Raw genomic sequence first — 14,568 nt, forward strand, 5'->3', positions numbered from 1 at the left:
TGTGTCTCCTCCAGTCTTCATCGGCTGCCTGCTGGTGTCTGCGCCTGTGTTTGGCTATCTGGGTGACCGCCACAGCCGCAAGGCCATACTGTGCTTTGGGATCCTGCTGTGGTCAGGGGCTGGCCTCTCCAGCTCCTTCATCTCCTACCAGGTAAGGCCTACATCCCTGCCCAGTCCCTGGAACCTTCCCCATCTGCTTTCTTCCTGATCCAGTTGCCTCAGAGTTCCCTTCTGGTCCAAGCCATCTCAGGGACTGTACTGCCAGGGCCCCGGAGGGAGCTGTGGTACAGCCTCTAAGCCTGAGTAGGGAGGCTGTTAGACATGTTTTGTTGTTTTTGTTGTTACTTTTTTGGGACAGGGTCTCACTATAGAGCACTGGCTGTCCTGGAACTTACTTTGTAGATCAGGCTGGCCTAGAACTCACAGAGATCTGCCTGCTTCTGCTTCCAGAGTGTTGAGACTAAAGGCGTATGCCATCACTGTTTTGGAAACAGTTTCTCACTCTGTAGCTCTGGTTGGGTTGGACTCTTCGTATAGAAGAGGTTGGTCTTAACTCTCAGAAATCTGTGTGTGTCTGCCTCCCAAGTGCTGAAATCAAAGGCATGCACCACTATGTCCACCTGGCCCATTAGATTTTCTTATTTTTCTTTCTTTTCTTTTTCCTGTCTCTTCTTCTTTTTTAAATGTTTTTTAAAGATTTATTTCTTTATTATGCATATAGTGTGCTGCTGGCATGCATGCCCACATGTCAGAAGAGGGCACCGGATCTTATTATAGTTGGTTGTGAGCCACCATGTGGTTGCTGAGAATTGAACTCAGTTCCTCTTGAAGAACAGCCAGTGTTCTTAACTGCTGAGCCATCTTTCCAGCCCCCTTTTCAATTTTTTTTTGAGACAGAGTTTCTCTGTGTTTTGTTGTTGTTTTTGCTTGTATTTTTTCGAGACAGGCTCTCTCACTATATAGCGAGGGCTGTTTTACAACTCACTTTGTCGACCTCTCAAACTCACAGAAATCTGCTTGCCTCTGCCTCCCAAGTTCTGGGTTTAAAGTGTGCCACCACAGCCAGCATGGCCCGTTAAACTTTCTTAACAGGAGGCTTCCTGGCCCTCCACTTCACTTCCCTTTTTGGGGGGCTTTGCGGGAGTTGGGGGAGGTTGGTGTAATAGGTACTGTCTTGGGAAACTACCCCAGCTAGCAGAGAGCCAGAAGAAGGATTTTCACTCTGTTCTGAGCAGGCAGTGGCTATAAGCAACCAGGAGGATCACACATGTGAGTTTGGGAGCCTGGAAATGTTTCTCTCTCCTTCCCTATGGGCCTTTGTCATGAGATCCCTTTAGGCCTTCTGACTCATCCTCTGGCCCCTTGTCCCATGGGAAAATTCCGGATCTCACCATGGTCTTGTGCCGACTTATCCAGTATTCCTGGCTCTTCTTCCTGTCCCGGGGGGTCGTGGGCACTGGTGCAGCAAGCTACTCCACCATTGCACCCACCGTCCTGGGTGACCTCTTCGTGAAGGACCAGCGAACCTGTGTACTGGCTGTCTTTTACATCTTCATCCCAGTCGGAAGGTTGGTATCCAATTCTCCAAAGGTAAACCGAGGCCGAAGGAATCAGAACAGGGGCTGCGCTGGGGGTAGGAGAGATCAAACCAGGAGGGCTGGGATCTGAATCCCATCATTGGCTCCTTCCTTCCCCATCACTGCATCTCTCTTTCTGAGCCTGTCTTCTTGGCTGTAAGTGAGGACAACGCTGCCACTCAATGGGCTAGTGGGGAGGGAATTAAGTCCCGGAAGGGGTGAGACGAGGCAGTGTGGCCCAATGGGGAGGGTAGCCTTGGGAGACCAGTGAGGAAGTGTGCTTTGTAGCCCGGCAGCCAGGCCCCTGAGCTCTGACCCTCATTTCCTGAACCTGCCTGACTCAAGCAGAGGCGGGGTTGGTGGTGGGTTATGCCACTCCTTATATGGAGGGAATGGCACAGGGCCTGGGCTAGAAATCAGAGGTCACTAGGGTTCTGATCAAGGGTGGCGTAAAACTGGCCCTTTCTCAGGGAATGGGCTCCGAGGCTCAGAGGACTGTCTCCCTGGGCGGGGGAGCCAGTTCCCTGCAGTCAGACTGGCTTGGGCACTGCCTTCCACCCCTCACTGCCCTCTCTCTTACTCCACTGTTGCAGTGGTTTGGGCTACGTGCTGGGGTCAGTTGTGGCGGAGCTGACAGGGAACTGGCGTTGGGCCCTCCGAGTGAGTTCCACTTCCTTTTTATCCCTCTGCTTTGCCCCCTGGGTTGGCTGGGACTTTCCAGTCTTCTGTGGCCTTAGCCGCTTGGCATAGTACCTGGCGCCATGTGGGGTGTTGGGATGCTGGTGATTGGGGCCTCGTGGGGAATATGGACTGTGGAAATTGTGACCTTGGGGTTAAATCTCAGCTGCTCAGTTTGCTGGCAGTGTGTCCTCAGGAAAATTGCCTTCCTGTTTGGGGCCTCAGCTTCCCTTGCTGTAAAAGTTAAGGCTACCAATGGACTCTGAAGGATTATTTGGACAAGGACTGGTACATTTCTGGGCGAGGCCAGGCACAGAGCATCCCTAAGGACTGCCATCCGGGGTGACTTGGTAGTGGAGTCAGGACAACTGGGAACATAACCTGGGAGACTCTGCTGGCCAGTGGCTCTCATTAGAACAAGAATATGACTGGTGGAGAATGCCCTTAATCCCAGCACTTGGGAGGCAGGTGGATCTCTGTGAGTTCGAGGCCAGTCTAAAAAAGAACAAGGATATGGACCACTCAGAAGAGACAGAAACTGGGTGGCCAAGGGTGCTGGGGCTTGGTCCTGCATGCAGATCTCTGCTGAACTGTCATGGAAAGCAGAGATAGAAGCCTGGGGCGGGAAGAGGCTGCGAGGAAGCCGGCCTGGCTTGCTTTGAGCAGGAGCCTTCTCGTGGTCTGAACTGTTTGAAGCTGCCCCAGGGTAGGCAGTGAGATTCATGTCCTGCAGGCAGGGATGCCAGGAGAGGAAGGCAAGGTGGGACTGGTGTGACAGCTGGAAGTGTGAGCCAGGAAAAGGGCTTGTGAATACTCAGTGGTCTGAGTTTCCGATTTCGACTATCTTAGGCTCCCTGGTGCCAGTAGGGGACAGTTTGTATTGAGCAGGGGGGGCGTTAATTGGGTGTCAAGGTAACCACACTGGCGAGAGAGTCTATCCTAACTCTATAAGGGCGAGGGCAAGTGTTAGTGCCAGCTCTCTATATAATCAGCACCTGGGACTCCGGGCTAGACTAGAGTTAGGCTACTGTGGCGGGTCATCTCCTGTCTCCCTAGGCTGCCGTAGAATTTGTCCCTGAGCTCCCTGGCCCTCCTTCCCTAGATCATGCCCTGTTTGGATGCTGTGGCCTTAGTTCTGCTCATCCTGCTGGTTCCAGACCCACCCCGAGGAGCAGCTGAGAAACAGGAAGAAGTGGCTGTGAGGGCTCCGAGGAGAAGCTGGTGTGAGGACGTCAGATACTTGGGGAGAAAGTAAGTGTGCCCCCGCTCTCCGTTGCAAGTCTCAAGAAACCCTTCGGGGGCTGGAGAGATGGCTCAGTGGTTAAGAGCACTGACTGTTCTTCCCGAGGACCAGGGTTCAATTCCCAGCACCCACATGGCAGCTCACAACTGTCTGAAAATCCAGTTCCAGGGGATCTGACACCTTCACACCAATGCACATAAAATAAAGTTAAATAAGCCATAAAAAAAGAGAAACTTTTCTGCCTGGCCTAACAACTCCAACCTCCATCTCTCTGACACAGTGTTCATGGCCTTCTTCCTTTTCTGAGCTCCACTCTTACTGAGATACCCTTCTCTTAGGTTCCCTCTGCATGTGGCAGAGAGTGGGGCAGGCTGCCTGAGCTCTAGCCTTGTGCTGTGTTCATTTATCCAGTGGCCATATTTTTTCCAGCCCCATCTGCTTCCCCAGGCTTCTGGAAGGATGTTGTGAGTTCATTGTCCATCTCTTCCAACTGCATGGGAGCAACATTGGCCCAGGTGCCTACCAGGTCTCGAAGGGAAGCAGGAGAAGCTCTCCTCACTGTGGTCTCAGGCCTTATGAATCACTGCGGCATGGATAGCTGGGAGCATTAGGGAGTCTGGATCCTGCATGCCTGGGGCACTGGTCAGGCCCTTTCAGTCCTGGCCCTATCACTTTTTCTTGCAGCTGGAGTTTTGTGTTTTCAACCCTCGGAGTGACGGCCATAGGTTTTGTGACTGGAGCTTTGGGCTTCTGGGCACCCAAGTTTTTGTTTGAAGCTCGCGTGGTCCACGGCCTACAGCTTCCCTGCTTCCAGGAACAGTGCGGCAGTCAGGACAGGTGAGGAGGGGATAAGGGCACTGGCCTGGTTCCTGGCTCTTGCTGGGACAGTTCCCTGGAGGCTGTGAGCCCAGGCTCAGTCTTTCCAGGCAATCTGTGAAGATGGCTGATCTTCATAGATCACTCACGGCAGGTTAGGGTTCCAGCTATGACCTGAGCTGGCTATCATATGTGTACAGACATCTCTGCTGGTTCTTGTGGGTACTGGAATCCTTGGCTTCTTACTCTTGTGGCTATTCTGGGGGTTCCAAAGACACCAGGGGAAGGATATGAGGCTTCTGTGGAGCTTCAGGGGTGATAGGAATCATAGATTCCTTGTCTTTCAAATGGGCCCCAAGTGTCTTCTGTGAGGTCACCCCACTTTACAGATTGCAAACTAAGTCACTGAGAAGCTCCTTCTTGCGTTTGGCTTAGGGATGTCAAGGATGTGTTCACTTCTTCTTTGTCACCCTTCTAGACACCCAGGAGAGTTGTTGAGGTATCATTGCATTTCCTGCCTGACCAGTCCTCTGGCTCTGTTGGGCTCCTCTACTATCCCTACCACCTCTTGACGTATTCTACAAAGACTCCAGTGACCTCCTGTTGGGAGTCAAGAATATCTCCTAGGCCTACCTCCCTTGTCTCCCCTCCTCTTTGATGCCCCTAATTCCTTGCCCCCTTCTCTGAAAGCATGCTTTCTCTTCTGTATTCTTTTTCCTCTTTGATTTTGCCCTGTTGATTTCTTGGACTTTTAAATTAAGTGAAATTAAATTTTATGTATATTGGTGTTGAACGAGCATGTATGTCTGTGCACCACATGTATGCAGTGCCAGAGGAGACCAGAAGAGGGCACCAGGTCCCCAGCACCGAAGATACAGAAGGTTGTGAGCTGCCATGTGGGTGCTGGGAATCAAACCTGGTCCTCTGCAAGTGCAGCTAGTGTTCTTAGCAGTGCTCTTAATCATCGAGCTTCTCTCCAGCCCCTCCTTGAGCTTCTAAATCCCCAGCGTCCCCTCTGCTTGGTTCTCTGCTGGTCTCACCAACACCTACTTTCTCTTCTCCAGCCTCCTTTTTTGCCTCAATTTTACTCCCTGATGCCCAGAGGGAGCTTGTGTGGTTTCTAGAATGTCTGTGTGTCTGCCCCAGTGTTATCTCTGCCCCCAGTTTCCTTCCCTTTCTCATCAATGTTTATTAAACTTACTTATTTTGCAGTTCTGGGGATTGAGCTCAAGGCCTTGCACATTCTAAGCAAGTGTTCTTTGGGGCGAACGCTAGGCAAATATTCCACGGATGAGCCACGCACCTAGCCTCTCCAGCAGGTTTTTGTGAAGGGCTCTATCAATGAGCCCCACCTCCAGCTCTACGGGCATTTTTTTTTTTTTTTGATTTTTCAAGACAGGGTTTCTCTGTAGCTTTTGGTTCCTGTCCTGGAACTAGCTCTTGTAGACCAGGCTGGCCTCGAACTCACAGAGATCCGCCTGCCTCTGCCTCCCGAGTGCTGGGATTAAAGGCGTGGGCCACCACCACCCGGCTCCCCACCTCCAGCTCTAAACGTTTGCTTCAGGCCTCATGCCAACTGTTTTACATAGAAAACCTGCCTAGGTATTTATGCTGTCTCTGAATTACAAATGAGATGCAAGGTCACACAGGTTAAGTGACTTGTCTAGGATCACACAACTACCAAGCAATAGCCAAGATTCGAATCTATCTAACACTGCAGCTGTTGTTCTGAAGCTCCACGTCCTGTTGCCACTGCAGACAGAGCTGTCAGTAACCTGCCCCACCAGCTGGTAGAGCTGTCTAGGATATAGGAAAAATCCTGTGAACAAACACATAGAGGTGGAGAAGTTTGTCCTTGTTCCCCCCTGGTGCAGTTGTACTCTCTGGAGGCAGAGACAGCTTCCGGAAACAGCCCTGAAGACTCAGTCCCATTGCAGGTATTGATACTTGTTTACAGAAGTCGTAGTCTCTGCTCAGCTTCCACTCTCCGGCCTCTTCACACCATCTCTCTGAGAACTGAGGGGCATATTTGTTTCTTGTGCTTGATAAAGTCAGTGACCACACACTTACTGGTCTCAAACCACAGAAATGTGGGCTGGGGCTGTGACTCAGGTAGCAGCTTTCCTGGAGTGCATGAGGCCCTGCATTTGAGCCTAGAATTAATTGCACAAGTCCAGAATAGTGACCCACACCCTTAATCCTATCACACGTGGAAGGAGGCACGAGGACCCAGAAGTTCAAGGGTGGATCCTTGCCATCAAGACTGGTGACCTGATTTTCTTTTTTCTTTTTTTTTTTTTAATAAAATAAATTGTATTTACTTAGAAGCATTCAGAATGTCAACAAAACAGCTGCAATTTTTTTTTGCAATTACAGAGTGGTATTCAGTTAACAGAACAACAATTATCTTCGTATAAGCTGCATCAGAGACAACTGAAGATGAAAAAAAAACCAAAAACAAAACAAAAAACAAACAAACAAACAAAACTACTGTCCCCATATATAACTAATTTGTGCTGTGCACCAACAAGAACCTGCTTTAAATTTCCATGCCAATTTACAACCCCCAGACTGTACCAGGCAAGGTTAGTGGCTATTGAAAATACCACTAGGACAGGGCTATCTAAAGACACATTCGGTAGTGTGTTAACTATACAAAAAAAGACACTGTACAGTTTAAAAACAAATCTTACACAGCCTTACATTTCAATTTTTTTTCTTTTAAAGGAGTGAGTTGTGTACAGGGGGGTTAAATGCTTTATAGACAAGAAAAAAAACTGCGCTAGAACCAACTTATTCATCATCATCATCTTCTTCCTCATCTTCATCTTCCTCTTCTTCCTCCTCCTCTTCATCCTCTTCGTCTTCCTCATCATCTTCCTCTTCCTTCTTTTTCTTGCTCTTTTCCGCCTTGACCACCCCCTTTTTTGCTGCATCGGGTTTTCCTTTAGCTCTGTAAGCAGCAATATCCTTTTCGTACTTCTCCTTCAGCTTGGCAGCCTTCTTTTCGTAGGGCTGCTTGTCATCTGCAGCAGTGTTGTTCCACATCTCTCCCAGTTTCTTTGCAACATCACCAATGGATAAGCCAGGGTGTTCTCCTTTGATTTTGGGGCGATACTCAGAACAGAACAAGAAGAAGGACGAAGGAGGCCTCTTGGGTGCATTGGGGTCCTTGAACTTCTTTTTGGTCTCCCCTTTGAGGGGGTGTAGGTTTTCATTTCTCTTTCATAACGAGCCTTGTCAGCCTTGGCCATGTCTTCAAAATTCCACCTTTCTGAGCACTTCTTGGAGAACTCTGAGAAGTTGACAGAAGCATCCGGGTGCTTCTTCTTGTGTTCCTCCTGGCAGGTTTGCACAAAGAATGCATAAGAGGACATTTTGCCTCTCGGCTTCTTAGGATCTCCTTTGCCCATGTTTAGTTGATTTTTGTCCGCGAGGCACAATGTCGCCCAGTGCCCGTTTGGCTCTTGCTTGCCCCGGCGCTGTCTCTATGGAGCTCAATATACTGCCTGGTGACCTGATTTTCGATCCCTGGAAACCTACATGGTAGAAGGGGAGAACCAACTCCCTTGACTTCCACTTGTACACTATAGTACCTCATACATACATACAAACATACATACATATACACATGCTTATGATATACATAAGGTTCAAAGTCAGCCTCAGCTACATAGGGAGTATGAGGCTAGCCTGATAACTGACCCACATGAAAATCTACCTAAAAAAAGGAAGGGGGAGAAAGAAAGAAAAAGGATATGCCCTTGCTCAGTACTGAAAAAGAAAATAAAAAGCCCAATTTAAAAAAACCCGGATATTAGCCAGGCAGTGGTGGCACATGTCTTTAATCCCAGCACTTGGGAGGCAGAGGCAGGTGGATATCTGTGAGTTCGAGGGAAGCCTGGTCTACAAGAGCTAGTTCTAGGACAGCTAGGGCTACACAGAGAAACCCTGTCTTGAAAAACCAAACCAAACCAAACCAAAATAAAACAAAACACCGAAGTGGAGAAATGAGTTTTGTCCTGAGTTTGGAGGCCTACACTTCCAGCGATCACAAATCAAGGTGTGGTATCTGCAGGGTCACGTTCCCTTGGAGTTCTGTGGAACCTTTGCCTGTCCTAGGTCCTTATAAGCTGATAGCATTCCTTGGCTATATCTCTCTAACCTTTGCTTTCAAAGTCACATGACACGGTCCTTTTATTTCTGGGCTGGAGGTCCCCCAGTGAGCACAGAAGTCAAAGCTAAATGAGGGCAGTCATTCCAGGCAATATGAGGGTTCTGAATATCCGCAAAGTGTGGTTTTCCCTAGAAGGTTCCAGAGATTGGAATATTTTGTGAGGCTAAGGTTTTAGCCTAGGGAAGAGCAGTAGAAAGTCCTCATGTTGGGGCTACTACAACCCCTTGGTTAGGATCAACCCCAGATGCAGTGAGAGAGAGGTGGTGTCCTAGCTTGCTTTCTGTCGCTGTGATAAACACCGTGACCAAAAGCAGCTTGGAGGAAGAAGTGTTCATTTCCTCATCTTCCACTTCTGTGTCACAGTCCACCACTGAGGTAGCTTAGGGCAGGAATGCAGGCAGGAATGGGGTGGGGGAGGAACTGAAGCAGAGCCATGCAGGACTGCTCTTTACTGGCTTGCTCTCCAGGATCACCTGCTTGGGGTGGTCCCGTTCCTTCCCCCAGCAATCCTTAGTCAAGAAAACGCCAGAGGCCGGAGAGATGTCTCAATGTCTCAGTTTTTTTTTTTTTTAGAACACTTGCTTGCTCTTGCAGAGAATCTGGGTTTTGTTCCCAGCACCTACAGGACAGCTCACAACTGTCCTAAAGTCCAGTCTCAGGGGATCCAGCACCCTCTTCTGACTTCTATGGTTACCAGTGCACGTACACACACATACACATACAAATAAATAAATAAAAAGTCAGGAGTGGTGGTGCACGCCTTTAATTCCGGCACTTGGAAGGTAAATCTGTGTGACTTTGAGGCCAGCCTGGTCTGCATAGTAAGTTCTAGGACAGCCAGAGCTACATAGTGAGACCCTGTCTTGGGAAAAAAGCAAGAAAGGAAAGGCCTCACAGACTTGACCATCTGACTGAGGTCTCTCCTCAACTGAGGTTCCTGAAAGTTTTCTGACCTCCACTTGCACATAGGACTCTGGTTTGTGACAAGTTGACTAAAAAAATTAAGTAACACCAGGAGGAAGCTTCCAACCCTGAAGCTGAAGTGGCCCAGAGGAAGTTGCAGCATGGCAGGGAATAGAAGTCCTATCTTGGGGTGTGTGCAGATGGAGTCTGGACTGCTGTAGAGCTTATAGGAGCCCCTTGGGATCTTGCGTTGGGGGTGGTACTTGAAGGTCTTAGGGGCTGAGGCGTATTTTCTCCTGGCAAGAGAGCCAATTAGAGAACTGCCTATTCGATCAATCAGCCCAAGACTCCCAAAGGTCTTGAGAAGCCACCATGTCTGGCTCAGAGTGAGATTCAGAGATGAAACCATTTCCTCAGGATCTGACTTGTAGCCAGAGCCTGGCTGGGAGGTTTGTGAGGACCATCACAGGGCTCAGGGACATACAGACTGCTGTTTGGTGGGAGAGGGCTCGGAAGTTCTGTCCCTGCCCCTGAAAGGCTGTGTCAGGCAGCCTCAGGCAAGTTCCTGACTGCTTTGTTTCCATGGGCCCTGCTGCATAGAGAGGGGTAAGTTTGTTAGTTCTCAGCTAATGGGATAGACGGTTCACAGGCTGACTGGTGGGGTTCACTTGCCCTCAGTTTGCTGATGTCCAGTTTTGCATGGCTACATTCTTTTCAAAGTTAATTTACTTAAAATAATTGTTACAAGGGCTGGAGAGATGGCTGAGTGGTCAGGAGCACTGGATGTTACTCCAGAGGACTTGAGTTTGATTCTCAGCATTCACATGGTGGCTCTTAACTATCTATAACTATAGTACTAGGGGCTCTGATGCCCTGTCTGTCCTCCACTGGCACAGACATATACCCAGACAAAGCACCCATACACATAAAATAAAAATAAAATTTAAAACCTATTACAGTGTATGTGTGTGTTTTCTTTCACATGTGTGCAGAGACTAGAGAACATGCTACAGTCATGTCTCTCCTTCCACCATGTGCTTTCTGGGGATCAAACTTTGATTGTTAGGCTTGGCAGCAAGTACCTTTCCCTGCTGGGCCATCTTGCCAACCCACAAGTCACATTTGTTGAGTGTGTGTGTGTGTGTGTGTGTAGAAGTCAGTGTCACATCTCAGGAGCTGTCCACTTGATTTTTAGGCTGGGCCGGCTGGCCAGACTGATCTGCCCATCTCTGCTTTCGCAAGCCTGAGATTATGAAAGCGTGACATCATCGTGTTTGACATTTATGCTGACGCGAGGGATTGAACTCAGGTCTTCGTGCTTGAGAGGCAAAGCACTGAACTGACTGAGCCACTATCCTCCGCTCTCATGGGGATAACAGTTGGGCCCTGGCCATCTCACACAAGTCTGTGATTTTTGTGTCTGAGAGGGGCCATGGCTGGGGGAGACAGGTGTTTGTTGGGGCCACAGAGGCTGGCCAGAAATCATGAGACTGGCTCGGAGAACTGTCATTTGTGCAATGAGGGTCTGAGAGAGGAGGCCACACTGGTCAACAGGGCCAGTCCCATGGGGCCATATGTTGGCAGGGGTTTGTAGAGAGGACACCAGAGTGCCAGGAAGAGCCTGGTTAGATTTGGCTGTCAGAGTCCACACCAGTCACTGTCTCAGTGAGGCCTTGAAAGTCCTTTAAAAGGAGCAGTGGAGTGATGGTGTCTGTCTGTCTGTGCAGATCCTGTCTCTGTATCCAGCAGCTGTCCGATACTGCCCTTCACCTTTCCTAGTCTTGCAAGAGTTTGTTTGTTTAACGTGTATCATTTATGTTCTGGGCTCCCAACACAGAGGACAGGAGAGAAACCAAATCTGGACATTGCTTTTCAGGAATCTGCAAGGTATGGATGGTAGATAGTGCTACAGGGACCAATGGAAATAAAGCAGACAGTGTGGGCACAGTGGATGGTGTCCCCTGGGAGGGAGTATTTGTGAGAGTCACGTGGGCAGAGCAGGAATTTGGAAAGCTGAGAATACAGCACGCAAGGAAACAAGAAAACTACTGCAGAGTGTCCCAAATGAAGAAATGGAAGTACGTGGGGTTTGCAGAGTTGAGGACAAGAGGAGCAGAGCTGGGACTTGAGGGACCTGATCTCTGGGTATTTGAGAGCTGATGGAGGATTTGGACAAAGTGTGGTTAGGAACATAGTCAATCGTGTCTTAAGAAGCACTTTCTGGGACTGGAGAGGAGGCTCAGTGGTTAGAGCACTGGCTGCTCTTGCAGAGGACCTGGGGCTGTGTTCCCAGCACCCGAGTGGCGACTCACAGTTCCCTGTCACTTCATCTTCAGGGGACCTGATGCCTCCTCTGACCACCATTGGTACTACGTGCACACATAAAAATAAGGTCATGGAGGAGGAAGAAGTGCTTTCTGACGATCTGTGTAGAGAGATAATCTCTGTCAAAGCCGATGGGGTTGAAGTGTGTACAAGAATGGGTGGGAAAGGTGTGCTGTTGGGGGCTGCTTGGGAGATATACAGAGCCAGTGTGAAGATGGGTGAGATTCAAGAGGGGAATATGTAGGTGTGGTGGCACCTGCCTTTGATACCAGCACTGGGGAGGCAAAGATAGGTGGATCTCTGTGAGCTAGAGGACATAGTGAGATTCAGGCCAGCCAAGGCATAACAAGAACCTATCTTTAAAAAAAAAAAAAAAAAAGGAAGAAAGAAAGAAAGAAGAGAACCAAACAACAAACCCCACCACCACCAAAACAAAATGAACAACAAAAAAGAGGCGAATGTGTGCCATCACCTAAGCATTGAGGATGGGTGGGGCCCCAGAGTTAAAATTTCTGAGTGGGGCTTTTGGAGCGGTGAGACAGAGGTCACCGTGGGTGTGCCTGGGCAGAGGTTTCTACACAGTAAGGGTCCTTAGCTTTCCAGCTGCAGCTCTGGGCTTGCCTCCTGCTGGTACCAGATGGTGTAACTGGGTCAGGTAGCCTGACCCTGGAGGCAGGGATAGGATGCAGGTCTGACCAGGTTCTCTCTGTTTTTTCCTATCAGCCTGATTTTTGGGGCACTGACGGTCGCAACTGGCATTATTGGTGTCATCCTGGGGGCGGAGGCCTCGAGAAGGTACAAGAAGGTGAACCCCAGGGCTGAGCCCCTCATCTGCGCTTCCAGCCTATTTGCTGCAGCTCCCTGCCTCTACCTGGCTCTCATCTTGGCCTCAAGGACCCTCCTGGCCTCCTATGTAAGTGAGGGCCCCCTGGGAGTGGGTGGGAAGCCCTTGAGGATGCAGGTGCACACTAAGCTGTGAATTTGTGTTCATTGTACTGGTCATCTCTTCCAGCCTGGTCTCTGAGAACTGCCCCAAAAGAGGCGGGACTAGATTTGATTGCAGTCCCCTTTTGGCTGTGGAGCGAGTCTCTCTGGCCTACTGGTTGGTTGTCTGGGTAGGGTAGGAATGTTTATCTGTCCCAGGGTGTGTTGTGAACCTGGGGAGGCAGAGGGAATGTCCCCCAAGTTCCAGATGAGAAAGGTTGGTGCAGACCTTGCTGGACAGACAGTTATGGCCAGCATTCCATTCTAGTCCCTCCTGTGTCCCGTATTCCGCCTAGGGGTCTACATTTTGCTTGTGTCTGTTCCTCTTCTGTCAGAAATCTTTCTCTTCCCGCAGTCATTAGTCACTCCTCTGAAGTGTCCCCAGACCGTCAAGCATCCTGTCACAGTTTACTGTTCCCACCCTCCTACCTGTCCTGCCCAGTGGGAAGGACTTGCTGTTTCTAGGAGGACAGAACCAGCTTTGCACCCTTGTCCATAGGCATCAGGTCCACTGAGCTGGCTGAACTCAGGAAATTGGTTGTGGTTTTACTATTGTGCCCCCCCCCCCCCGCGGTCCTGGTGACTGTCCTGTTATGGGCCAGTCACATTCAAGGACTAAAAAGTCTGGTTCCACTTAAATCACAGCTTCTGCTCTGCCTCTGAATAAGACTGTTATCCAGACACAGAAAATTGCCCTGGGATGAGGGGACCCATGGTGTGCCCAGGTTCCTTGTCGCATTTCTGTCCTTTGTCATGGGTACCGCGTCTCCCCAGGATTCTGACTCCTGCCGGGCTGAGCAGGTGAAGGATGGCAGAAAATGGACAAGGGCTACCTGGGAAGGCGTTGTTTTCTGTCATTGCCTTCTGAGTGACAGTTGCCCAGATGCTAAGGTTGGGAACACTTCTGGAGATTTGGAGTGGGCTCCGACCTTGCTTAATTCCTTAAGGCCGATGTGGCCTCTCGGGCAGTTCACCGCAGTGCACACCCATGACCTTCATGACTCCCCTGAATGCTGTCCTTCCGACTCACCTGGACTCCCTCCTTCCCCATTCTGTACTCTGCTCCCTCTTGCACTTCACCCTAAGACTTCCCCAAGGGGACTCAGTCCCTAGAGACCATACTTCCTAGTGCCACCTGACAGGGGTTGGCGAGCACAGAGGAGGCCTTGAGGTGGCTTTAGTCTAAGAGGACCTAAGCTTAGCAGGTGTCCTGCCTGTCCCTTTCTGTCCTTATCTAAGAAAACTCCTCTTGCTTTTTATTTTTCACCCAGCTTTCCTGACACTCTCTCTGTAAACCAGGCTGGCATCCAACTCATAGAGATCCACCTGCCTCTGCCTTCTGAGTGCTGGGATTAAAGATGTACACACCACTACTGCCTGCCAAAAAAAGATCTCTTTTGAGAAATTCCGGGGGGCGGGCTGATGAAATGGCTTAGTGGGTAAGGATACTCGCTGCCAAGTGACCTGAGTTTGATCTTTGTAAACCCCATAGTAGATGGAGAGGTTCTCTCTCTCTCTCTCTCTCTCTCTCTCTCTCTCTCTCTCTCAGGGTTTCTATTGCTGTGATAAAACACCGTGACCAAAAGCAAATAGGGGAAGAAAAGGTTTATTTCACTTAACACTTACACATCATGGTTCATTGTGGAAGGAATTCAGGGCAGGAACTCAGAGCAGGAACCTCAGGACAGGTGCTGATGGAGGGGTGCTGTTTCCTGGCTTGCTCCTTATGGCTTGTTCAGCTTGCTTTTTCCTTCCTTCCTTCCTTCCTTCCTTCCTTCCTTCCTTCCTTCCTTCCTTCCTTCCTTCCTTCCTTCCTTCCCTCTCTCCCTCCTTTCTTTCTCTCTGCCTTTCTTTCCTTCCTTCCT

General features: G+C 49.7%; 1 protein-coding gene and 1 pseudogene across 3 annotated transcripts in view; one reads left to right on the top strand and one right to left on the bottom strand.

Annotated features, from left to right (window-relative positions):
- Positions 1-14,568, top strand: part of Spns3 (SPNS lysolipid transporter 3, sphingosine-1-phosphate (putative)) — a 58,771-nt gene that overhangs the window by 8,311 nt on the left and 35,892 nt on the right. For 2 of the 3 annotated variants that reach the window (XM_050162754.1, XM_050162755.1), the window contains exons 3-8: positions 15-151; positions 1,417-1,568; positions 2,171-2,237; positions 3,358-3,506; positions 4,183-4,335; positions 12,443-12,632. In XM_050162754.1, coding sequence (XP_050018711.1) covers positions 15-151; positions 1,417-1,568; positions 2,171-2,237; positions 3,358-3,506; positions 4,183-4,335; positions 12,443-12,632 — 848 coding nt within the window. The remainder of the gene's footprint in view (positions 1-14; positions 152-1,416; positions 1,569-2,170; positions 2,238-3,357; positions 3,507-4,182; positions 4,336-12,442; positions 12,633-14,568) is intronic. The other variant, XM_050162756.1, reaches the window with a different exon arrangement.
- LOC126514064 (high mobility group protein B1-like) lies at positions 6,772-7,727 on the bottom strand (annotated as a pseudogene).

The sequence above is a fragment of the Alexandromys fortis genome, unplaced genomic scaffold, assembly GCF_014885135.2.
Source record: "Alexandromys fortis isolate MF-2015 unplaced genomic scaffold, M_Fortis_MF-2015_v1.1 scaffold_84, whole genome shotgun sequence".
NCBI lineage: Eukaryota > Metazoa > Chordata > Mammalia > Rodentia > Cricetidae > Alexandromys > Alexandromys fortis.